At 39.6% G+C, this 25,701-nt stretch overlaps 4 protein-coding genes across 5 annotated transcripts in view; 2 read left to right on the plus strand and 2 right to left on the minus strand.

The window, feature by feature from the left end:
* On the minus strand, positions 1-6,446 carry LOC114253090 (uncharacterized). The gene is made up of 6 exons (XM_089736185.1): positions 5,029-6,446; positions 4,143-4,350; positions 3,247-3,711; positions 1,797-1,975; positions 1,216-1,377; positions 1-769 (listed from the first exon to the last, which is right to left on the minus strand). Exons 1-6 carry the CDS (start codon positions 6,028-6,030, stop codon positions 302-304), a joined length of 2,484 nt encoding a protein of 827 aa, XP_089592311.1. The 5' UTR covers positions 6,031-6,446; the 3' UTR covers positions 1-301.
* Positions 4,423-8,999, plus strand: LOC114253141 (uncharacterized). Of its 2 annotated transcripts, none has more exons than XR_016324856.1 (3): positions 4,423-4,459; positions 4,775-4,864; positions 8,773-8,856. XR_016324856.1 is itself a non-coding variant. In XM_028187905.2 (3 exons), exons 1-3 carry the CDS (start codon positions 7,092-7,094, stop codon positions 8,899-8,901), a joined length of 237 nt encoding a protein of 78 aa, XP_028043706.2. In that variant the 3' UTR covers positions 8,902-8,999. The 2 variants fall into 2 exon arrangements, 1 of the variants encoding a protein (XP_028043706.2); XM_028187905.2 differs by lacking the exons at positions 4,423-4,459; positions 4,775-4,864 and adding exons at positions 7,092-7,119; positions 7,653-7,732 and having other exon boundaries at positions 8,773-8,999.
* A 5,388-nt stretch (positions 9,000-14,387) lies between these two features.
* LOC114253072 (uncharacterized) overlaps positions 14,388-25,701 on the plus strand; it is a 30,465-nt gene continuing 19,151 nt past the window's right edge. Inside the window, exons 1-2 of the mRNA XM_089736453.1 lie at positions 14,388-14,812; positions 16,621-16,642. Of these exons, the coding sequence (XP_089592579.1) occupies positions 14,651-14,812; positions 16,621-16,642 (184 nt within the window). The 5' untranslated portion in view covers positions 14,388-14,650. The remainder of the gene's footprint in view (positions 14,813-16,620; positions 16,643-25,701) is intronic.
* LOC149500453 (uncharacterized) lies at positions 22,405-24,293 on the minus strand. The gene has a single exon (XM_089736282.1). The coding sequence runs from the start codon at positions 24,004-24,006 to the stop codon at positions 22,405-22,407; it is 1,602 nt and encodes a 533-aa protein (XP_089592408.1). The 5' UTR covers positions 24,007-24,293.

Consider the following 25,701-nt stretch of genomic DNA (forward strand, 5'->3'; position numbering starts at 1 on the left):
TTAAGAAATGGGTTTATAATTATGTTGAAATAAAATTAGAACCTAGACAATACATTAAAATAAAATCAAGCTTATTTATTTACAGAAATCACCTAATGCTGCTTGTTAATGTAACTAGCTCTAATACTAAAATAATATGCTCAAATATTTAAATATTGTTCAATTACAAATGAAATATCATATTAAATTTACTATTCAATAAAATAATACAAATGAATCATTTGCACCATATGGTCAAACATTGAAGCATTAAGCAATCATGAGTTTTCAATTTTCTATTATATTTCAGAAAAGTGAAAACTCATGAAGACTTTAATTTAGTTAAAAACATATTTATGCCAGGCTGATTCTTTTTTTCGGGACCAATCTTTTTGTTTTCAACTTTAGGCGATTTTCCTTCTTTTTCCTCTGATTTGGGCTTTTTCTTTTTTTCAGATTTATTGTTTTGTTCACTGTTTTCAGAATTAACAGGTTTCTTTTTCTTAACTCTTTTTTTCTCTTGTTCGTCAGGTTCACTCGAAGGTTGTAAGAAAGGCGTTGGATCATCAATAACCATGGCTAGTTTCGAGAAGTAATTCCATAAAGCGTCAACACATTTACTAGGCTTACCACCATCACTACTTTCCCAAAGTGGGCCATACATGCGTGGTTTCAGTTTTTCGGTTGGTTTCTTCATTTCAGTTTCAAATTCATCCTCTAAATGTTTGAGCCTCGCCTTCTGTGTTTCAGGGGACAGTGATAGTACGTCATCATCTTCCATAGTTGCTTCCTATGAATATTTTAAGGAATATATTAATGTTCGATTAAATAAATAGTATATAGGTTACTTTGACTTAAATAGTAATTAAGACTCATCTTCAACATATCAAAATTGGGACGGCCTACTTCGAAACATGAGGTTGAAGTATGAACAAAATTGGAATACTGGAATACTTATTGGAAAATTACTTTAAACAGGATTTGATCTCGATATATGGTAGCATTTAATTTGCTATTTACATTTCTTATAACCAGGGGCGTGGGAACATGATGGAGATTCTTCCTTTAGTGGAATAACTGACCATGATTGGTTTTCAGTAGAAAATAGCAACACGGTTGAATCAACACTACATACTAAAATTTTGTTTTGTTGTGTCTGACTAAATTCTAATTTTAAAAGATATACGTTTTTAATATTTGAAGCTTAATACTAATATTAGAGTAATTAATACAAACCTCATCACTAAGATATCCATGCGGTACAAACACTTCATTATCTACTTCATACTCATCAGCATCTTGGTCATCATCACTACCAACAGCACTACCATCAATGCTTTCACCCTCCTGTTCTTCTTCCCATTCCTCATCACTGTCGACTTCGTAGTCAAGTTGTTTCTGAAATACCAGATTCAATTGTTGTTAGTTGTTTACTTCTTCTTTTATCCTAACTACAGCTAGTAACGTCAAGGGGTTATACCAGCTTTACTGAATGGGTAGGCGAGTTTTGATTACATCTGCCCTAGCAACTTTTCCTAGTGGTAGGAAGTTTTGTGAGTGCGAATGGAAAGGTACCACCGTCCTGCCTATTTCTGCCGTGAAGCAGTAATGCATTTCAGTTTTGAAGGTTAAGGCAGCCATTGTAATGTAAAAACTGAAACCTTAGAACTAATGACTCAAGGAGGGTGGCGGCATTTACGTTGTAGATGTTTATGGGCTCCTTTAACAACTTAACACCATGTGGACCGTGAGCTCGTCCACCAATCAAAGCAATAAATAAAAGGAAAGAGACATACATACAATGTCAAATGAATTACCTCATCCTGTCCAAATGGCTTTCTAGGTTTGACAAATGTGGTTTTCTTTCTCCATGTTCCCCAATATGGGGGCCGTCGGTTTTCATGGAAGCTTAATAGTTTGGGTCTAAGCTTTTCACGAGGTGCTTGGTCGCAAGTTACGATTTCATCTTCTGCATCTATTGGTGGCAGTTCATCTTCTGTAAAAAAATATCAATGTATATTCATTTTGTTGTAAATATTTATTAGGATGTTCGTTCGTTATTGGCTGTAGTGGTCTTTTTTTTCCGGGCCCGGGGCCGAACCTCCTACGAGGTCCCTGAGCCTAGAGGGCGCGCAGGGTATGTGGGACTTGACGATCTGCAAGGTGTTGGGAGCAGACCGCGGGCCCAAGGAATTTTAGGGCCCCACCCACTAAACGACTCCCCTGCACTCTTACACCCGACGTCCGATCTCCGTCCAGGGTCGCCCCGTGACCATCACCGGGAGGAGACTGCCTCCTTGGCTGTAGTGGTCTGGAACAACCCTATATTATCTCTTCCAGTTCATGTAGTACAAAGTGACTAATTCGCTAAGTGACTTTGCTACATTCTTCATTCTATGAATTTTTTACTAGCATGTTGTAATCGTTAACTGACATCTACTAGTGATATGATGTGTTGGAAGCCCACATGGGCAAGTGCTGTTGTCTTCTTTATTTTTGCAGCAAAACAGTCATGTGTTCCAAATTAAAGGGCAAGTAGATCCATTATGCAATACAATTGATACTTCGATCTCATGTTAAAAGGTGGGTGGTGGCAGTATCATCATTATGGCTATGAGCTGCAATAACCACTTCACACTGTGGGGGATCGAATCCATTCACATATACATAAAAAAAGAAGCATGTACTATTCGTGACTCAGTCTTTCTCAGTTCCACCAGAATGAGTGGACAAGCTTAGACTCGGCCAGGAGTAGAATTTAATAGCACTAGCACTGCCAAAACACCTTTGAAGAATGTCTTACAGTTGATGAGCAGCTCCTCTACAAGTGCACTTACTACCTTATTAGAATAGCTGTGCCAAAAATTAAAACTTATCTTTTTTCCCTTATCGAACCTTTGGCTATGGGGCTATTGCATTTACGCGCGCCTAATTAGAAGGGTAGGCGAGGTCACAGGACTCAACTTGAGACTATTTACTTACACTAAACCTAGCAATAGTGTCACACTAAATCTACCTCCAGATTAGAATCATGAACCACTGAGCAAATGAGTGGATTGTGTCTAAGGGCTAGATTGCAAGTCGAATTCTTCAGTAAGAAGAGTGGCCGTTGTTTGGGACGCTCAAAAGTACTGATACCGGATCTAGAGAATCCAATAAGTTGTGCTTAGGACAATGGTGGTTTTACGTTACCCTGTCGTCCATGTCGGTTATGTAATTAGAGGCGGCCACGAGGTGTCGCACCGCTTTTTCGAAGAAATAACTTACCAATAATCATAACATCATCGTCTTTGTCACTTAGAGGCCAGGTCTTGCCAGTAGAAAGAGGTTTACTGTTTCCATCCTTAAGGCATTTAAGATATAGTTCATGTTCTTTGCACTTCTGTTCCTTAATAAAATTGTCCAACTGATGTCTCTTATCATCACTCAATTCAGCTCTAGTTGTAGGTGCTAATCTCATGTCTAATTTTAAAGTAAAACTAGATAGCATATTATTTTTACTGATTGAACCAACTGTGGCTTGGTCTTTATCCGACTTTTGTTTTGGAACAAAAAAATTGACAAATGCTTCAACAGTCTTTTTCTTTTTGAGTTCTTGTTCTTGTTTTTCTAATTCTAAAGCCTCTTGTTTTTTTCTCTTCTCTTCCTCCTTTGCCTCTTTTTCCTTTCTTTTCTGTTCTTCTTTCTCTTCTTTTTCTTTCCTTTTCTGCTCCTCTTTTTCATCCCTTATTTCTGGAAGTTAATTATATAAATGAATTGCTGTTCGTTAGTCTCGCTAAAACTTGAGAATGGCTGGATCGATTTGGCTAATTTTGATTTTGAATTATTCGTGGAAGTCCAGAGAAGGTTTAAAAGGTGAATAAATATGAAAATGCTCGGAATTATATAAGAACAAACAATTTTGTTTTTCCTTTGATGTGTCCCCCGTGGGACAGATTCTTTTTGTTTGTTTTAAGTTTATTTTATACAAAAGTTTAGGTCTTTTATTTATCAATTGAGGTCTGTCACTACGAAGTCTGCCGGGTCAGCTAGTAATGAATAAAGATATAAATATACCTCATTTTTGTATAAACTTTACTAATGTTCAAAAACGAATAAGTAACTCAAAACATGGACTTTGACCCTTTGATGTGATTTGATAATGTGTCTTATTTTATATTTACTTTTTTCAAGCTCTTTTTGTTTTTCTTTCTCTTCCTTTTCTTTTCGCCTCTGTTCCTCTTTTTCCTCCTTTTCCTTTTTTCTCATATCTTCTTTCTCTTGTTTTTGTCTGGCTCTCTCATCTTTCTCTTGCTGTCTTTTTTTCTCCCTTTCCTGTTTTTCTTTCTCTCTCTCTTCTTTCTTTTTGGCAGATTCTAATTTTTTCTGTAACTGTTATGGAAAAAGGATATAATAATGTTCTACACAGTATAAATGCAAGTCTAGATAATTTAAAGGATAAGACCTATGTACAGGTCTATTTGGGTATAACGTAAATAAAGTAAGTAAAAATAAACAAAATTCGCATGATTTTGTTCATTTCCAATTTATAAACATTTATATCACTGTATAACTGGATAATGTTCACTATTATATCTATTGGCCTCTGAAACCACTCAACATCGATTGAACCTTGCACTTGTCTACCCATCTAGAGAAATAAAAATAATATTAAATTATATACAATGATAATTAAATATTACTCTAGATGCAACAATATGTTTGTTAGTGTGTTTTTCTTTCACAACAAACATTTTTATGAGACATTTTCGGGTTTCAGTGACAGACTAAAAATAAATAAAAAATTCTATTTCAGCTTTACATGAAATTTAGTCCTAAAGAAAAAACAAATACAATGAGACTATGTGTTGAAACAAATTATTAAGGCAAGCAGCAGAGAAACAGGGTATGGTCATAAGCTAAACTAATAATTATCAAGTAAGACAATTTTTTATCTTAATTGTAGAAGTTTCTCCCTCATCTATGACTCAATACATCAAGCTTATAATGCAGTAACATAATATTAAAAAGATATAAAGGTTTGTTATTTTAATTCAGTTTCAAACTTACTTGTTTAGGTGTTAAATTCTTTCTACCAGACATAGAGTCATTCAAAGATTCATCAGCCTGACTGTTTGTTACTGATGAACTCCTGCTATGTTTTGGTGATGTAGGATCTGAAGAGAGAGATTCATTCAAACTGGATACTGGAGACTTCTTAGCATCGTTACTTTGAGCTATTCTTGTTGCACTCCGGCTGCTCCTTTTTGGTGTTACATTATTCTCTTTTTGAATTTCAGCTGAAGCTTTTTCAGCAATCTTGTCTCTATCATCAGAAGCTTCTTCTAGTTCATCTGAAGATATACTTTCTCTATCTTTTTCATTCCTTTTTTTTAATGGATTCTCTTTTTGTGACTTTTGGTATTCAGCAGACTTTTCAATTTGTTCAATTTTATTAGATTTAGATTCTCTTGGAGATTTCCGGCCATTTGCTTTTGGCTCAATATCAGCTTCTAGTTTCATTTTAGTATCAAATTGATCACTAGAGTCCTCCAATATAACAATTTCGTTATCTGTAACTCTTGAAGTACTGTTACTTAAAATTGTCATGTCTACATTTTTTTCTGGACTATCCACTGGTTCATCAACATTCATTTTATCTTCATCGCTCTTTTCATCTGTGTCATTCTGATCATTTTTGGGTAGGTCTGTTGAATTCTTTTTTTTTATTTGCTTTCTTTTGGCACTGTTCAATTTTTGTTTTTTCTTCCAAGCAACATCAACCAATTTAACGTACGGGTTTACAATTTTGTCATCGCTTAACATTTTTTTCGAGTCTTTACTTTCATCGTCGCTTATTATGACCAGCTCTTGAACATCATTTTCTTTCGATATTTTTCCTATTTTTGTAACTGTTTCGGTATCAGAATTCGAAAGCTTTCTTTTCCTAGTCGGCGGCGACTTGGGTTTAGGGGAAATATCACTTATTAGTTTGAAAGGAAGACGAGCTTGTTTTAGCTTTTTTTTCGGTGGAGTCACATCAGTTTCATCGAGGGGTTTGTTTGCTTTCATTTTATAAAGTTTATTAACCAACAAATCACAACATGAACCACTATAATTTGAATTTATTAACAATTTAATAGTTGTACTTATCTTTATAATATTTCAATAGTTTTAATTACACATTCTACTCAACTATGTATTCAACAACACGATGAACTTTTGACAGCTGATGAAATACGCGGGAGTTCTAAACACGTTCTAAAACCTGAATCACAGTTTTATTTTATCATAAACACTGATGTAAGATCGGAAAGTTTTACTTTGTTATTCCTTAAGTTTGATATCCAAACCATGATTAAACTCTTTTACTCTCAGAGATAAGCTGGTTTTGTTCTGGTGATTTAAGGACGAAGATATTATATTCAATTTCTTAAATTAAGTATTACTTTCTGTTTTAGGTAAATACCTAAAGTTTTTTAACGCACTTAGTGATTTTTTATTTTTAAAATTCGTCCGATCCACAGGCAAAGAAGTCATAGTCCATACAGCTAAATCTTTTACAAAAACCCTTACGTCTGTTGTAGGAAAAGTTAAATGCAACGGAATTTAGTGTTGGTCAAGTGCGGAATTCGTTTTATAGGTCAGGAAAGTTAGACATAATAATATGTATTCTGAATGGACCATTAGAGAATAAAAAAATTATAAGCTCGAAGCTCGTGTCTATGAAGTAATCTTTGTTTTTTTATTGCGTAGGTGAGTGGACGAGCTCACAGCCCACTTGGTGTTAAGTGGTTACTAGAGCCCATAGACATCTATAACGTAAATGTGCCACCCACCTAGAGATATAAATTCTAAAGTCTCAGTATAGTTACAACGTTTACCCCACCCTTCAACCGAAACGCATTACTGCTTCACGGCAGAAATAAGCGGGGTGGTGGTACCTACCCGTGCGGACTCACGAAAGGTCCTACCACCAGTAAAAAAGAAATCTCGTATTAAATATGTAGCTCTTTAGCTTTAGGGCAAGCTCTGAATATTTCTATTACGGGAGTTCCGAAATTTAAACGTCATGTAAAAGTCAGTGAATAGGTAGGTACTAATTACGAGAAAGTAAAAATGAAAAATTTGAAATGCTGAACTCCGGACGTAATAGCGGAGGTAACGTTTAAAGACTTAGAGGATTAAATACCTAATATATCATTCATAATGATTGATTAATTTTTTTTTTTTTTTATTAAGAGACTAGCGCCAACTGCTGCCTCCGCGATGGAGTTTCAGGTTTTTTATAATTCATACATCAAAACAATTGAAATAAAAGTAGTAAATAATTGACGTATGATTTATATGATTAATTATTTATGTTTACTTTGATTGGCATCACCGCACAAACAAACTTTCATTAATTTTATAAATCTGGCATATAAACCAGTAAAAGTTTTGCCTGTAGATTGATTGATTTACAGTGTAACATATGTCTAAGCCAAAGTGGGATTTCAGAGACATCTCTAAAGGGCTTAAAATTTTTCGTGATATCTTGTTAGGTCGAAAACACAATCTTCACGGACGATTTCCTCCTCTTATGTCCCCGAGGTCTGTACCTACGCCAGAAATACCTCGTGGTCCGGATGAGCAGTATTCCAAGCAGTATTATTATAAACGAAGCGCAATAAATTCTGTGTTTCCGCCAATAGTGGCACCTGTAGCGGAAGGTCCGCCTATGAACCAAGATCCAACAAAGAAAGCTCAGCCCGGTGGGATCAAGCCAGATACGGTTCGATGAAGCTTTAAATACGTATTGTAGTTATGTTGTAGCTTAATTTAGGAAACAGTAGGTATTTGCCCTTGTAAAATTTAATAGCAGTTTTTATACGTACTATTATTTTGTATAAGGAGCATTTTAGATTGATAAAAAAAAGTTTTTCATTAGTAAAGTATTTTCATACAGTGCATCTAATATCAATGGTAAGCGATGTCGTTGACCTCGATTCCTCAGATTTTAACATTACGTATAGTTGTGTAGTTTATCGTTTTTTTTTATTTCCTTCGTTGGCATACGGTCCGCCTGACGGTAAGTAGTCACGGTCGTTCATGGACATCGGCAATGCTAAGAGCCTAACCGCTGCCCACTGCCGAGTACTCTCCGTAAGCCTCGATTAAAGAAGGGCGTATTATAGCGCTCGGAGAGGCTTTCATACCACATGGAGGGTACTTGGAAAAAATATCTCTAGAAACGTACTGTGGATAAACACGTCGGTTCCAGATAGTATCAATAAATATAATAATATTAAGTGTATAATCTATGGTATCAATGAATTCTGCTCCGGTGGCGGACTTTTTGGCGGGAACGCGAGGAGCGAAGTTGTGTGATTTGTTTTATATTGTCTATTTAGTGTTTTTTCGGGTTTAAATGTGTAATAATGGTGGTTTATTAACTGTTTAATATCTGTGAAAGTGCACAAATGTGGGAAAATGAAACAAAGCCGCTGGACGTAACTTCTCGGGATCCTCCAAAAAGTCCACTGAAAAAATCTTAGTACATGACCACCATTTTACTGAGATTATATTTCATCTCATATCATCTCATTTAATTTCATCCCAGTTGATTAATGTCTCAAATTAATCATCTTCATTTCATTTCACTCCATAATATCATTTTTCATAAAAATATGAATATGCATTCATTAAAATAAGACATGACTTAAAGGTCTCTGTTACCAGGTCATAAAATCCCTTAAAAAAAAAGCTCCGGTGGCGGGAGCTGCAAATGGTAAAACGAATAAATGAAATTTTATAAGACAAACACGATTTCAGGTGTGTTTCCATTGCGCTCCGACCCCTGGTCCGCCTTGGTCGTGGGACGGTCACCACTACTATGAATGCCTACCGGATCCGCCATCACCGCCATCTCCGTGTCCACAGAATTGTCCTGATGACAAATAGCCAAAAGAGACACACGTAAATAATATGAAGGCACTTTAATTTGTTAAATGAAATACTATTCTTTTACATCGTTAGTTTTATTCACGTTACAATTTAAAAAAAAAAAAAAATATATATATATATTGTTTTTGATATTCGTTGCGTCCTTCGGCAGCTTTGTGAAAATTCTAGAAATCAATAACAATAAAAGAAAGTTTAAAATTCGTTTCTGAAAATGTAATGATATATTTGTGTTTCTACATAATTTAATCAGAATGCCGTCGTTTAGTTTCATGGATCATTGACGATAACCCAAGGATTTATATAACGTTAGGCAAGCGGTCGGTCGTAAAACTCATGCCAAATCCTATGCGGCATGATAAGACAACATTTTGTGCTTACCCTACATAGTGCGGGATAAGGACAAGACGAAGTATGTAAGTAATGATATCAGTTATCTATCAATGGATAGGATAATATTGGAACTGAAGAAATGGAATGTGAAAAGTGGGTTTGTTTATATGTTATACTTTTTGATAGGCTAGTTGCTGAAGCACAATTCAATAGTAGACATCGATTTGGACGTGCAGGAAGTGGCAGTTGCTGACGTCATAACAGACAGTAGCCAATCACCATCCGATGGGCTGTGTGCTCGACTGCTTACAAAGGCAATGAGACAATTCGAGGTCCAACACACATTTACCGGCGTTTAACTTTTTTAGCACAGTTGCCTACCATTTCATATTTGTTCACACATTCGTGACGGACACAAGAACGTACCTACCCACCTAACGTAGGTAAGTCACGTTTTTCATTCATTTCAAAACAGCATAAAGGTACTAGTACGTGTTATGGATAATATAATAAAAACACGCTAATTTCAACAACCTCCTTATAATTAGGCCACTCTATAACTTCTATTAGCAAATTTCTTGTTAGTGAAGACGGAAGAAGGTTGGGGCTTGAATAGGTGTCAAAATTATCCAGTACTAGCTGACCCGGCAGACTTCGTAGTGCCTCAATCAATAAATAAAAGACCTAAACTTTTGTATAAAATAAACTTAAAACAAACAAAAGGAACCCGTTAAATGGGGGACATATCAAAGGGAAAACAAAATTGTTTATTTTTATTTCATTCCGAGCATTTTCATATTTATCTACATTTTAAACCTTCTCTGGACTTCCACAAATAATTCAAGACCAAAATTAGCCAAATCGGTCCAGCCATTCTCGAGTTTTAGCGAGACTAACGAACAGCAATTCATTTTTATTATACAAGTATAGATAAGATTACTTTGATATGGTTGTAAAAATAATACTGGCAGTTCATTGGCATTTTTCATTGAAGTCGTCGTGGCCGAAAGGATAAGACCTCCGGTGCATTCGTATCTAGCAATGCAATGGTGTTCGAATCCCGCAGGCGGGTACAAATTTTTCTAATGAAATACATACTTAACAAATGTTCACGATTGACTTCCATGGTGAAGTAATAACATCGTGTAATAAAAATCAAACCCGCAAAATTATAATTTACGTAATTACTGGTGGTAGGACGTCTTGCGAGTCCGAACCGGTAGGCACCACCACCCTGCCTATTTCTGCCGTGGAGCAGTAATGCGTTTCGGTTTGGGTGGAAGGGAGGGGCAGCCGTTGTAACTATACTGAGACCTTAGAACTTATATCCCAAGGTGGGTAGTGCATTTACGTTGTAGATGTCTATGGGCTCCACTTAACAACCAGGTCTGGTCAGGCTGTGAGCTCATCCACCCACCCATCTAAACAATAAAAAAGAAAAAAGTCTGTTTCTCGAGTCAGTTTGAAGCTTTGAAGCCCGAAATGAAAAAGTCATTCTCTTTAAAGTTGGTTATTAATTGGTTTACAATTATGGTGTTCTTTTCAATACCTATTTATATTGTCCTAAATGAGCAAATGTTCCAACTGGTAATAAAGACAATGTAACAGCCGCCACCCACTTTGAGGTATTACGTGGGAGTTTCGATTTTATTGTACAATGGCGGTCCCATTTTTATAACAGAAACAAGGACAAAAACTGGATCATACGGTGGAAAAATAAATAGAACCTATCCATGATTTTTTTCTTTGTTTTATTTTTGGAGAAGATAGAAGAATAAAATGAAATTCCGTGTAAGTCCTGAGGTCGTATTTTGGTAATTCGACGTAACTATCCATTATCTGTTCATTTACTACTAAAAAGCAGTTCTGTCTATTTGTCAGACCACAGACGTCCACAATTGGACGCGACAGAAATAGGCTCGCCCCCTACAAAAAATATCAGTTATGGCATGTTTCTTTAACAAAGAAATCCAGGAATATAAGTGGGTTTATTTTTGTCAAACACTACATAACTTATTCGAATTATATTCAAAATCTTAAACTGAGACGCGACCATGTGTGGCGTCAATTTTTTCCTATTGAATTATCTCTATCCAGTCTCGGTGTTTTTAGGCATTCCAAACACCGTTTTCGTAAAACTCGTCAAATGCGGCAAAAGGTACGACGTGTAACTTAACCCATAGTTACAATCCACTGAGTTTTTCACTCTCAGTGGGTATTCCGATCCGGTGGTAGTTTCAGTAAAGTACTGATCTTGCTAGGGCAGATGTTAGCAAAGTCTCTCATGCTGAGCGCCGTCAACACGCCTACACTTCCGTTGAAGCCAGAATATCCCCTCGAGGCTACAGGCAGTAGGTTGGCAAAAAATAATAATTTGTTAATTACCTACCTACCTAGTTTGTCAAAGCAAATTCATTTACTAAACACGCATATACAAATTCAAGCAGGTTTCAAATTTTAAATTACGGAAAATTAATTAGTATTACCTATACTATATACCTGTTTAATTAAAATGCTGTAATTTGTAATATAGAACGAAAGTGTACTGAACCACAAGAATTTAATTAATGTCAACTATTCAATTTTCATTATTATATTATTAGAGTTATATTTATTTATATTCAAACGAGTACACGTGATGCGTTTAAAATACACGTTTAGGTAACTAATCTTAAAAGCATTATCAAAGCAATTGAAACATATTTATCTTCCTTTACTACAGTATTTTGTTAGTTTATCTAGACTATTCTAGACGTTTCTGTGGGTAGTCACAAAGTAAATGTGAAATAATAATATGTTTACACTGTCGGGTAAGCAATTGAAAGACAATAACTGATGTTAAGATTCATATAATATTGTTATCAGATAAAATTATTAACAGTCATTCCTAACTACGCTACGCTATGACGCCGAGATGTTTGACGGTATGTTACCGTAGTAGTACAACACATCCCAGCGTCATAGCGCGGCGTTAATTTAGCGCTCTGACGCGCGCTAAGTACGCGTTCTGTTTGACGAAGGCTTTACTCAATTCTATCATGAGACATATCAAATGCGCCCAGCATGTGTTTAAACGTAGTAGGTACAGCATATCTCTTCTTGTAGACGACTTTTGTTTCAACTGTTTTATAAATAGAGAAACCATAATATTATGACTCAAATTTAGTATTGGTACCTAATCTATACTAATATTATAAAGAGGAAAGATTTGTTTGTTTGTTTGTTTGTTTCGAATAGGCTCCGAAACTACTGGACCGATTTGAAAAATTCTTTTTCCATTAGAAGCCGACATTGTCCCTGATGAACATAGACTACTTTTTTTTAATTTTTTTTTATTTTTATTTTTTGGTTTCATGTGTGTTTTAATGTTTCCGAAGCGAAGCGAGGGCGGGTCGCTAGTAATCTATAAGTAGCTGAGTTTTATAAATGATACTTCGTTTTTTACAGCCCTATACAAAATACGCAATTGCTCTCTGCTAACATAGAATAATTACCTTAGACACTAAAAGAGTCATTAGAAGGACATTAAACTTTGTATAAACCATTATCTAACCTAAATTGAACACCGATACAGACGGGAGCCGTTCTCGTTGCTTATTTAGACTTCCAGCTTGTGGTTAAAAGTGTGGCAATAACTTCTTTGAAAAACATTATCGCCATATTTACGTTTTAAAATTACGGAAGTCCTCGTGTTTTAGCCTAAAGAATAACGCCCGCTGTATCGAGCAAAGCGACTAGTGTTCAAATCCCACAGGAAGGTACCGAAGTGCTCCCACACAATTTTCATGATGAACCGGTAAAATGATTTCCGTAATTACTGTTAAAGACCATATTGTAAACGCACACGGGTGGTGGTAGGACCTCTTGTGAGTCCGCAGGGGTAGGTACCACCACCCTGCCTATTTCTGCCGTGAAGCAGTAATGCGTTTCGGTTTGAAGGGTGGGGCAGCCGTTGTAACTATACTTGAGACCTTAGAACTTTATATCTCAAGGTGGGTGGCGTATTTACGTTGTAGATGTCTATGGGCTCCAGTAACCACTTAACACCAGGTGGGCTGTGAGCTCGTCCACCCATCTAAGCAATAAAAAAATAAAAAATATCACCATCCCGTCCATTTTTATACAATACAATTGTGATTAAGATTATGTCTTAATATGGAAGGTGATATTTAGTTTGTCTAGATATTTATTTAGCACACTTCGATCAATAATACTACTATTATTCATCGAAGCTAGCACAAGGTACGCTAAATGAGCTCGTCTATCTATTTACGGAAAAAAAGAAATAAAAGTTTGGGTGTCTATAGTTACTTTATACAAGATGACCCGTGATCATGGCAAAGACGAAAAACGACTTTAAGAAGAAAAAAAAATTAGAATAACATCAATCTATACAAAGTAATATAAATATGCATTATTGAGGATATCAAAAACTATTTAATTGGTTAGATCTTGATAATTTCAATGAGAACATTATTTCATTTAAAAAAGAATTATCAAAATAGATTTAGACCTAGACAGCAGTTCTTCGAATTAATAATCGTTTTGAGAACAACCTCCTTTTTTGAAGACGGTTAAAAATAAGAAAATTATAGTATCCGTAGGTGGGTAATATGACCATGCCACGAGTTAACTAAAATACCCGCTTCATATTACTATGATTAGGATCATTACTCAAACGGTCCTTAAATGATCTTAGACTTACGTTTCCCGTAGTTAAAACGTTAGATGACCCAAAAATATTATCTCAACCAGAATTGTGATGCAATTTCTGTTACAATATTTGCTTAGAAGAAAACCCTGTTACTTTTTTGATTTATTTAAGAGTTCTAAGATAGTGAGATGGTACATAACAATATCAATATAGCAAAGAAAAAAATGGAAAATATATTTTGTCACACTTTAAAGATAAACTGAAGAGAGAGAGAGAGAGAGTGACATCTGTTTTCGTAGGTCCTTAAATACAACTTTCTGTTTACTAATTAGGACGTTAAAACCTTGTTAGTGCTAATAAATTATTCACAATACACTCTCAATAGTTCTAGAGATCGCTCGTGCATTATGATTACAGTGTGCAAAGCATAGGACATGCAGTGACTACGTCGGCGCATGACCGAGCATCCGTCAGCTAGCCCGGCAGCCAGTGCCACCACACAGTACCTCCGTCGCTGTCAACGCAGGCACACGCTTCCCAGCCCAAACGAAATCCCCTCTAACAGACTAACAAGCAATAATGACCGACACCACCCCTAAGCCTAAATCCAGGGCCCGCGAAAATAATTGAGCGAATACACACACGGGTTATGGATCAAATTAATAATTCCAAAAATAAATATACAGTGTGATCATTTTGGGTTTGGACGGAACATTATTTGATAGCGATTTATCAGGTTTGAGTAAAGAAAATATTATAAAAATGAGACAAGACAGCGATGATGCCGCCCTCGCAGAACGCGTCCGGGCGTTCAAGAGTGACCCGGAAAAGGTGCGCGAAGCAACAGAATTTGTTGATCAACTCATTCAACAAGCGAAGAAAGAGGCAGAGCTTAAACAAAAAGAGAAAGACAGAAGTAAATTCGTAAGTATCAATTTAGATTACTCCTAAAAATAAATAAACGGAATTGATAGGGCGGTAAGTGTTAAAAGGGGTGCATAAAGATTGCGAAAATTTGGCTTCTTCAATTAGCAGAGCTATCAATCATGAAACATCAATTTTAAAATAAGTAAAAAAAAAACTTGAAATTTGCATGGCCCTCACTGCATTTCTCGAAAAATCATTTTATAAATATTTTTATTATTTCTTTAAAAATGGCGATTTGTAATTTAGGTAAGTACCTACGTGTATTCGCATTGGAATGAACAAATTTTTTTACAAAAATTATTTATATCCAATGATTTATCTTTAGTATCTCTGTGAAGTGTCATCTTAACAACAGTACGAGTGGAGCGTTTAGATATTGATATTCATGTGATTATAGTGAGCAATCAGCTTATATTATCTGATAAAAATGACGAACTACGCTACATTTATATCAAAATGCAATAGGTGTTTGATCGATAGCTAGCTGGGTCAATACACTAGTCTTTAGTAGGCAACATGAACGTAGGTAGTTAGTCTCACAGTTACCTGCAAGCTTTAGTTGCTATAATAGTAGCACTTAGTATATCTATGTATATAATAAAATACTAGCATAAATTGTTTCATTTTTTTATTTATTGCTTAGATGGGTGGACGAGCTCATCGCCCACCTGGTATTAACTGGTTACTGGACCCTATAGATATTTACAACGTAAATGCCGCCACCCACCTTGAGATTTGAGTTCTAAGGTCTCAGTATAGATACAACGGCTGCCCCACCCTTCAAACCGAAGCGCATTACTGCTTCACAACAGAAATAGGCGTTTCACTTGGAAATGACCTAGTTCATTTACACTTACAGCTTAAATTTAGCTAAAATTGGTATTTGATGCGCATTAAATAGCCTAAATAAATACTTTGAAGTCGTCGTGGCTTAAAGGATAAGACGTCCGGTGCATTCGTATCTTGCAATGCAATGGTGTTCGAATCCCGCAGGCGGGTACCAATTTTTCTAATAAAATACGAACTTAACAAATGTTCACGATCGACTTCCACGGTGAAGGAATAACGTCGTGTAATAAAAATCAAACCCGCAAAATTATAATATGTGTAATTGCTTGTGGTAGGACTTCTTGTGAGTCCGTACGGGTAGGTACCATCACCCCGCCTATTTCCGCCGTGAAGCAGTAATGCGTTTCGGTTTGGAGGGCAGGGCAGCCGTTGTAACTATACTGAGAACTAGAACTTATATTTCAAGGTGGGTGGTGCATGTACGTTGTAGATGTCTATGGGCTCCAGTAACCACTTAACACTAGGTGGGCTGTGAGCTCGTTCACCCACCAAAGCAATAAAAAAAATACTTGGTACCGAAATTTAAGTTTTCTGTCAATTTACTTACGTACCTATGTATAATATCTAGATGTGTCTAAAATAGCACGCATCTATTTTAGTGAAACTATGAGTGGTTTTTTTAAAGTTTAAAAGATAAATATTTAGAAGTCTCGTTTTTGCAAATTTATGATTGTGTTTATGACTTTGTTCTGTGGATTTACTTTTACAGTCTCTCTTAAATTTGGTGTATGATATAATCAAATGTAACTAATCTACACACTGTATAATAAATAAATAAATAAAGGTTTTTGATTTTTATCAACTGATTAAATCGGGCCACTGTCTACAAGAAAATAGCGAAATTTTATGTTGGGCTGGTATCATTTTGAATTGCGTGCTTCAACTATTTTGGGTTTATCTGTAAATTTAATTTTATTTGAGTGCTTTCGCTTAAGTACCATTTTTTATTGTTACAGGACGCACAAGATCAAGGCAGTGGTAAGTAAACAATATTTTATTAATAAACCATCCAATACTGACCAGCAATAAAGTCTAATCATAGTGCTGCGTATGAAATTCTTCATCGTATGTACATTGCTTGATCACAAGCATCCTCGACTGACTATTTTAATATGCCTGCAAATTTCATTTCATCAAAACCAAAGTCGTGGGAAGTATGATTAGGTAATCTCGCATTATTTAACAGTTTGACAGTTGAAGTCGTCGTGGCCTAAAGGATAAGACCGGTCCGGTGTCCGGTGCAATCGTATCTAGCGATGCAACGGTGTTCGAATCCCGCAGGCGGGTACCAATTTTTCTAGTGAAATATGTACCTACTTAAGAAATGTTCACGATTGACTTCCACGGTGAAGGAATAACGTCGTGTAATAAAAATCAGACCCGCAAAATTATAATTTGCGTAATTACTGGTGGTAGGACCTCTTGTGAGTCCGCGCGTGTGGGTACCATCACCCTGCCTATTTCTACTGTGAAGCAGTAATGCGTTTCGATTTGAAGGGCGGGGCAGCCGTTGTAACTATTGTATACTGAGAATTAAAAAACTTATAGGTATCTCAAGGTGGGTGGCGCATTTACGTTGTAGATGTCTATGGGCTCCCGCTCCAGTAACCACTTAATACCAGGTGAGCTGTGAGCTCGTCTACCCAAACAAGCAATTAAAAAAAAATTGACAGTGGATGGTTACTACAAATTTCTACCTTTTATTAAAAACTATTAGTTATTATATACCTATAAGCGTCACCGTTACCGGGGTCCGATGGCTTGAATTTGTGATTAATATTATTTCACTACGCCTAAAAACATTATACAATTATTCATATAAATCTCATAACAATCGTGTCCCAGCAACAATGGAAATACTGAGGTAATCATCGCAAAAACTAAAATAGTTGCTATAAAAGATAATGATGTTCCATTAGATTTAATATTATTCATCTGACAGAAAATGAAGCACTGAACATTTAGAAGAATGAGTATCAGTCTCATTATAAATTCAGATAGCAGTTGCTTACGGTCGAGCGTTAAGGACATTGTGTTTTCATTGTCTCATTGAGAATAACAAAAAAATTAATGAAATAATGTGATGAGTTATTCAAGATACGACGCAGATATGTAACAAAAAAAGAAAAAAGAATTGCAAGCAAACAATTTTGTTTAATGAATTTTAAATTCAATATGCTTCGGAGAATTGAAGTCGTCGTGGCCTAAAGGATAAGACGTACGGTGCATTCGTATCGAGCGATGCAACGGTGATCGAATCCTGCAGGCAGGTACCAATTTAAAGAAATACGTACTTAACAAATGTTCACGATTGACTTCCACGGTGAAGCAATAGCATCGTGTAATAAAAATCTAACCTGCAAAATTATAATTTGTGTAATTACTGGTGGTAAGACGTCTTGTGAATCCGCACGGGTAGGTACCAACCACTCTGCCTATTTCAGCTATGAAACAGTAATGCGTTGCGGTTTCAAGAATTAGTTCATTGTAAAATACCGTTGAAGTTTGGACTCGTGTTTCAAGACCCGTGTGGGTTCATGCTGTGATGTCTATAGACTCTGCTAGCTTCTTACATCGATTAAATAGTGTACCAATTCAAGGCGAAATCATTTAATGTAAAATAGTGATAAGAACGCGTCAAACAATAGTGTGTGATTACTGATTACACAAAAAACCGCAGATAGGCGCGAAATTTTCAAATAAGCATTATTTTTACCCACACGTATTTCAATTACGTAGAAACGAATTGTCGCATAGGAAGCATTTCATCTCCGTTCACAATTGTTTCCTTTTCATATAGTTCGCCACAGGAGCGCCTACTGTATTTTATTTTTTGCGTTTTTCCTGTTACGTCTAACTTTGTGTATCAAATTACGCTGTACTATTTTTCGTGGTATCAGGCTACTATATTGTTAGTCAAAAATTGTTTCATTTATTTCAAATAGACTGCCCCCACAAATAGGCTACAACACAAATAGGTCAAAAGTGAAACGAAGAAGATTTTTTTTTTATTGCCGTATAGGCAGACGAGCATACGGCCCACCTGATAGTGAGTGGTTACCGTCGCTCATGGACGTCAGCAATGCCAGGGGCAGAGCCAAGCCGCTGCCTACCGTTTAAGAAGAAGAAATTGCAAGATATTCATAACTAAAACATATGCGCATAAATATTATAACATAATATATAGCTTATATAGCGAAATATCATTTAATCAGAACTCGGCAGCACAAAATTTAATTGGGCGAGTGGGTTAGTTAATATTGTCGTTAGCTATGTTGTCATCAGATTTTGACTACATAGGTACATATATGCCTAAGCATACAGTTGCTGACTACCTACTGATTAATTTCTTACGTAGTAGAAACAGCATGTTCTACTTTACGTTTTAGATAATGTGTTTGTAGCAGTGAGATTACCAAATCTAGTTATTGGTAGTTAAATTTTTAACAATTAATATTTTCATTAATTTACAATCGATTTTCATGTCCATAAAATTTAACCTTAGAGTTTTATATTAAACCAAGGTTACATCAATTTAGAAGATATTCTTGATGTTTATTTCTAACGTGATTTTAAAGTTTTTTTTTTTTTTTTTTTTTTTTTTTTTTTTTTTTTTTTTTTTTTTTATGATTGAAAGATTACTGCTGGCCCGGAGGCCTTTCCAGCTTCACCAGGACAGGTGGGCGAGCAAAGGCTCAGCCAGGAGGGGTGGGATTTGCTAACAACTGCCTGAGCGCCTCCGAAGGAGACCTAATAACTCAAGGGCAATTGCTTCGCGAATGAATCTACTACCGGATCGGAATCGCGACCCACTGAGAAGATCCGGCGAGAAACTCAGCGGGCTGATGCATGGGTTAGGTTGCACGTCGACCTCTTTGTCGAGTTCGACGAGTACGGTTACCGGGGTTCCTCAGCCTGCTTCTAGTGTTAGAGCTGAAGGTATCTAATGCAAGAGTTATTGGATCTGATGGATCCGTAAGGACGTGTCTAGGGCGACGACGGTGACTTGCTCCTGCGTGATCAGGATTCGGGGAGTAATCAGCGGCGGCAACGATAAGGCGATTATCATGACGCATAGCCTTATCGAAGTAACGTTCCGACATTGACTTCATGTGTTTGCGGATCGATTCGAGGCCCAGGTCATCGTGTAAGTCGATGTTCCTCACGAACCACGGAGCCCCGACGGCTAACCTGCAAAAGCGGGATTGTAGGGATTGGAGGGTGTCTATGTGTGTGCGGGCCGCGTGAGCAAACACCACACTCGCGTAAGTCATGACGGGCCTTATGCAAGTTTTGTAAAGTGTCACCTTGTTCCGAAGGGACATTTTACTCCGCTTACAGATCATGGGATAGAGTCTGCCGAGAATAAATGCGGCACGGTCGCGGACTGTTTTTATATGCGGGCGGAATGTCATGGATGCATCCAGGGTGACTCCCAGGTACTTGACCTTCCTGGCCCAGGGTATAGGTTGGCCGAAGAGGGTGATCGGGGGTGTGATATTTCTCCTCCTAATGCGGGAGGAAATAAGCGGTGAGTTTCCCCTTTGAAATAACACTGCTGTGCTTTTCGCTGGGTTGATGTCTATGCGCCATTTTCGGAACCACTGTCCGAGGGTTAACGCTGCACTCTGGAGTTTACTCGCGATTAGGGACTTGTTTCTACTTGAGTAGTAAACGGTTGTGTCGTCAGCGAATAAGGCTAGCTGGGTCGGCGGCGACCGGGGAATATCATTGACAAATAAACTAAATAGGAGCGGAGAAAGAACGGAGCCTTGCGGGACTCCAGCCGTGAGTGGTCGCGGGGAGGAGCGGGTTCCCTCTACTCGATATCGAAAAGAGCGGTTAGACAAGAAGTCCCGTATGATGAGCACGAGACTGTCCGGTACGCCCATGTTGAAAAGTTTGAAAATCAAACCGTTGTGCCAGACTTTGTCGAACGCTTTTGCGACGTCGAAGAAGAGAGCTCCCGTGTAGATCGGTTTTGGTCGGTTAAGTCCTACGAGAATGTGCTCCGTGAGGCGGTGCACCTGTTGTACGCATGAGTGATTTGCACGGAATCCGAATTGTTCATCGATGAGAATGCCCTTGGATGAGACGAAGTCTCTGAGGCGTTTGTAGAGCAGACGCTCATACAGTTTGCCTAGAGACATGAGGAGGCTAATCGGGCGGTAGCTCGTCGGATGATTTTTTGGTTTACCGGGTTTATGTATGCCGATAACGTCCGCTTCTTTCCACACCGCGGGAAAGATACAGTTCGCCATAGCGGCATTGAAAATAGATGCCAACATCACGATGAGTTGGACGGGTAGAAGCTTAATAACGCGGTAAGATATACCGTCGGAACCGGGAGCCTTGCGAGGACGTAGGTCTTTGATCAAGTCTTTAACTTCCATCGGGGTGACGGGTGGTAACGCATCCGAGGGAGGCAAGGAGGCTCTGCGTTCTACCTCACTGTCTACTAATTCTACATGAACAGGGTCCACAGATTGAGTGTTGGGCGTGCACTGGGTTTGCAATGTATCGGCCAACAGCTCTGCTTTTTCGTCATCATCGAACGCTGCGAGTCGGCCTGAGGGGCCTACGAGGGGAGGCATAGTTACTACCGTATCCGATTTGAGAGCACGAGCTAAGCAGTAGTAAGACCTTTGGGAGGGCGCGAGTCCTTCTAAGAAATCAGACCATCTGGCATCTCGGACTTCGGTGATGCGAGACTTTACGTCGCGTTGTAGGGCACGCATTCGAATACGATTTTCCGCGGTAGGATACCTATCGTAGGCACGGATCGAGGCGTTCTTAGCTCGAAGGAGCTCCCTAATATCGTCGGGCAATTCGAAGCGGTGAAGGAAGTCCTCCGCTACAACTTGCTTCGATGACCTATCTAATGTCGAGGTGATGTGTGACGTTACGATGTCTATGGCTTCAGCGGTATCCTGAGGAGACGGGGTAGAGTCCGGGCTAAACGGGAGCGATGGCGGATCAGATTCAGCCAGGCTGATGCCCAGCGTGTGCCAATCCACCACAGTCCTCGTGACGGGAACGGAATCGGGAGCGCGACCCAGCTTCATAACGACAGGACGGTGGTCTGAATCTAACTCTGAAACTACTTCGATCGAGTGTAAGCGCAGAGTTACGTTTTTTAATAACGCTATGTCGAGTATATCCGGGCGATGCGCGATATTTAGCGGGTAGTGAGTCGGGGTTAGCGGAGCGACGATATCGAAGGCGAGATCGTCGACTAACGCGTCAAGCCGCCTGCCATTCGGAGTTGTGGTGTGTGAGTTCCACCTGATGTGTTTACAATTTAGGTCGCCCGCCAGAATGACAGAGCTCCCCATGCCGAGCAGCACCTCGATATCACTGCTTAGAACGATCTTATCCGGTGGAAGATAAACGGACGCGATAACGATCGGCGCGTGTCCCGTCAGTGAGATTCGGCACACTGATGCTTCGATGTTAGCGAGCGCGGGAGGATCGAGCGGGACGCAATGCAGGGCTCTTCTATAGTAAATGACGGTACCACCACCACGAGCAGTGAGCCTGTCGTTCCTAACCATGTTATAGTTCGCGATTTTAGGGTTGCGACGCGCGGGCTTGAGTAGGGTCTCCTGCACTAAGAAAATGTCAATTTGATGGTCACGCAAAAAATCACAAACCTGATCACGTTGATTTGCGAGACCGTAAGCGTTAAAAAATCCTATTGTTACGGATAAGGGTTTTATTCTACTAATGTACGCCATTGATTACCGGCGGAGTGAGGGGAGGACGTACGTATTTAACGACGCGTATACGTCAGCGTATTCTTGCACAACGGCGATGAAATGTTGTGCAGTGGAGGCGGCGCGAATGGCGTCACCCAAAGCGTTAACACGCTCAAAGTTGATCGACTGAAAAAAGTCGATCGCTAGAGCCAGATTTTCGGACGCGGTCGGAGGGCAGGTCGCGGGGGAGGGACGTATCGCGGGGGTGGGACGAGTCGCGGGGGAGAGAGTTGTAGCCGTGTTCGTGTACGGCAACGGTTTAGCCCAAGCCGAGACGCTGGGCACCGACGCCGGCACGAAAGCAGGCTTAGCCTTCGGCACAGAGGGTACCGTGGCTTTGATGTCTGGGCGGGAAGCTCGGAGGCGGTTTTGACGGGCGATGCGGCGATTTATTTTTGGAGCTCGGGGGCATCCACGGTAGTTCGCGGGGTGACCTTGTGTTCGGCACAGGACACAGCTAGGCGGTTCAGTGGCGGTTTTCTGGTCGCGAGTACAAAGGGCCGTGGCGTGATCGCCCAAACACTTAACGCATCGGGGGCGCGCGTGACAGTTACGGGAAGAGTGCCCGTACAGTTGGCAGTTATGGCACTGACTAGGAGTGCCTTTTTTATGGGGGACTTCGACGGCAATACCGGAGAGCCTACAGACGGTCCGAATGTTAAAAATTTGCTTACCCTCGGGGGTAGGCTGGAGGGCGACTAGAACCATATTGTATGGCTCCCTACCGCGGCCGGTGTGCATGCGGTGCACGGAATTTACTGGTAGGCCTTGTTCTATCAGGTCGGCCTTGACGAGATCGGCATCTAGCTCCTTCGGGATTCCACGTATGACAACGCGGAGCTCGCGCTCCTCCTGGAGCGTATAAGTGTGGAAACTTATACGCTCCTTTCGGAGGTAACTTGAGAGGGCCCTATGGTCGTCGGGTGTCGTTATTTTTATTTGAATCCCGTTGGCGAGATTACGGGCGCTGGCAAAATTAATATTTTTGGCCTTAAGGGCCAGGGAAACTCGGTCCCAAGCTGCCTTCTCTTGAAGGATAACCGGGGGAGGGGTCTGAGTTTTAGATTGCGCCACCGGACGCGGCGACGGTGTGGCACGGACAGCGGGAGCGACGGGGGTTGGAGGGCGGGGACGCGACGCGTTTGCGGCTTTGCTTACTTTAGCAGCCGCGGGAGCTCGGGCCTCCGCAGCGCGCTTTTTACCTTTTTGGACTACTGTGAATCCATCAGTCGGGGCGGCGGAGCAAGGGTCGACCTCCATGTCCGACTCTGAGTCGGATGAGGAGGGCGTGGGCGACTTGCAGGCGGGGGCGGCAGGCGCGACGTAGGCCACGGAAGATCGGGTGGACGCACTGGACGACGCGGCCGCGACGTTTGTTACGGATGAACGCAGGACTGGAACCGAGGCCGCAACGGTCGGCACAGGAGTTTTCCTCGCGAGTATCGGGGACACGGGAGCGGCGGGTGCGACGGAGGCCGCGGGCGAGTTCGCGGCGTGATTGGTCTTAAATTCTAAAAATTCCGACGATAACGACGGGTACCTCAGGCGGAGGAATTCCGCAAACAGGTCGATCGTGGACTCCATTATCACGTGCCCAGGGGGGGCTACCCCGGGACTTTAAGCACACTCGCCTTACGGCGAGGCCCCAAAATTATAATAATCGCAATTAATTACAGCACACAGTCGTCTGCTTGCAAACGAGCCACTAAGTTACCGAACAAATTCTAGGAATTTAGGGGTCCGCCCGCTCACAGACGGCGATGCAACGCAATTAACACAGGTAGTCACTTCCGAGAAAGCACTTAGACGCCAGATGTGCTCCGAACCGAGGTCGGGCGATCGAACGGTCGATGGGCACGTCAGCGCGCGGCGGGTGCGTGAATCGGAATGATTTTAAAGTAAAATTAGTATCGCTTTATTCTCTGACGGCTGTCCCTAAAGCCTTGTTCGGACTAGGCGAGTATTTTAGTCGAGTACCGAGTAATTTAGTAGCTAAATGTGTCTGAGCACCAAAAATTTAGTCGAGTAGGTTAGTAAATAATTTAGTCAAGTCAATCCATTTTTTTCTATTTTTTCGGGCGAGTAGCGAGTAGCTTAGCCACTAAATTACTCGGTACTCGACTAAAATACTCGCCTAGTCCGAACAAGGCTTTACGGACGCTTCTGAGAACCCGAAATAATTTGTAGAGGTCAAATGAAAATACTCACAACTTAAATTAATTTTATTTTTCTGTAACCTGAATTGATATTTTATATCAGCCCCTTTCTTTTTATCTTTACGATCTTAATCCACTTCCCCAAATACCTTTTTTTATTTTTATTGCCCTTATAGGCAGACGAGCAAACGGCCCAACTGATGACGAGTGGTTTTTTTTTTTTTTCTAAATGTGTGGACGAGCTCACAGCCCACCTGGTGTTAAGTGGTTACTGGAGCCCATAGACATCTACAACGTAAATGCGCCACACACCTTGAGATATAATTCTAAGGTCTCAGTATAGTCACAACGGCTGCCCCACCCTTCAAACCGAAACGCATTACTGCTTCACGGCAGAAATAGGCGGGTTACCGTCGCCCATGGACTTCGGCAATGAGGCAGGGACAGAGCCAAGCCGCCGCCTACATTAGTAAGGACATAGTAACAAAGGAAAAGAACAGCATACATACAATTGCAATAGTTGACCATTACGAGCAAATTTTGTGGACCTCTCTACAATGATTGACAAAAGGTCAATCTCGAAAATATCATGGCCAGGACGCTGTTGGAGCTAGTCCTAGGATATAGTATAGCACACTTGGTTATCTTTTCTTCGTGATTGCTTACATTCTCAGCAGCACAGGCATTGATTAAGTGTGTCTCCACTTGGTACACTGATGTATAACATCTTAAACTATAATAGTTGCTATGATTTTCCAAGTATATGTCAGCGCTCGTTTCTAGAATTTGCTTGGAGCCATTAAGGTTCAAATTAGCGAAAATCCTTTCTGCCACTTTGTTCTTGTAGAAATGTGCATTTGTTCTTATGAGATATTTTGCTATTCAGGTATTCTGGCATTCGATAGTCCAATTATTTGTCCATCATAAGGATAGTCTTCCTAGTCTCTATTCACTGTAAAAAAAATTATAACTCAATAAACAACCAGCAGGTAAAGGCAGGTTGTCCTTTAGGCATACAACGGTACTGACTATTTGAAGATTCGATTTTGTTGTGATATACTTATTACGAATTTTCCACGACAATTCCTGCGACATCCATCAAGGCTTTCTCGGTAAATACGTT

Source organism: Bombyx mandarina, chromosome 21 (assembly GCF_030267445.1).
Source record: "Bombyx mandarina strain Sakado chromosome 21, ASM3026744v2".
NCBI lineage: Eukaryota > Metazoa > Arthropoda > Insecta > Lepidoptera > Bombycidae > Bombyx > Bombyx mandarina.

What these genes read in the sequence shown, in the direction of transcription:
- LOC114253090 (XM_089736185.1), bottom strand. Translation starts at nt 6,030, where the DNA reads ATGAAAGCAAACAAACCCCTCGATGAAACTGATGTGACTCCACCGAAA. An exon ending in AGAATTTAACACCTAAACAA is followed by an intron (nt 4,351 to 5,028) that starts GTAAGTTTGAAA and finishes TTTCCATAACAG; the next exon opens with TTACAGAAAAAATTAGAATC. An exon ending in AGCCATTTGGACAGGATGAG is followed by an intron (nt 1,378 to 1,796) that starts GTAATTCATTTG and finishes CTGGTATTTCAG; the next exon opens with AAACAACTTGACTACGAAGT.
- LOC114253141 (XM_028187905.2), top strand. Translation starts at nt 7,092, where the DNA reads ATGCTGAACTCCGGACGTAATAGCGGAG. An exon ending in CTCCGGACGTAATAGCGGAG is followed by an intron (nt 7,120 to 7,652) that starts GTAACGTTTAAA and finishes TTCCGCCAATAG; the next exon opens with TGGCACCTGTAGCGGAAGGT. An exon ending in GTGGGATCAAGCCAGATACG is followed by an intron (nt 7,733 to 8,772) that starts GTTCGATGAAGC and finishes ACACGATTTCAG; the next exon opens with GTGTGTTTCCATTGCGCTCC.
- LOC149500453 (XM_089736282.1), bottom strand. Translation starts at nt 24,006, where the DNA reads ATGGAGTCCACGATCGACCTGTTTGCGGAATTCCTCCGCCTGAGGTAC.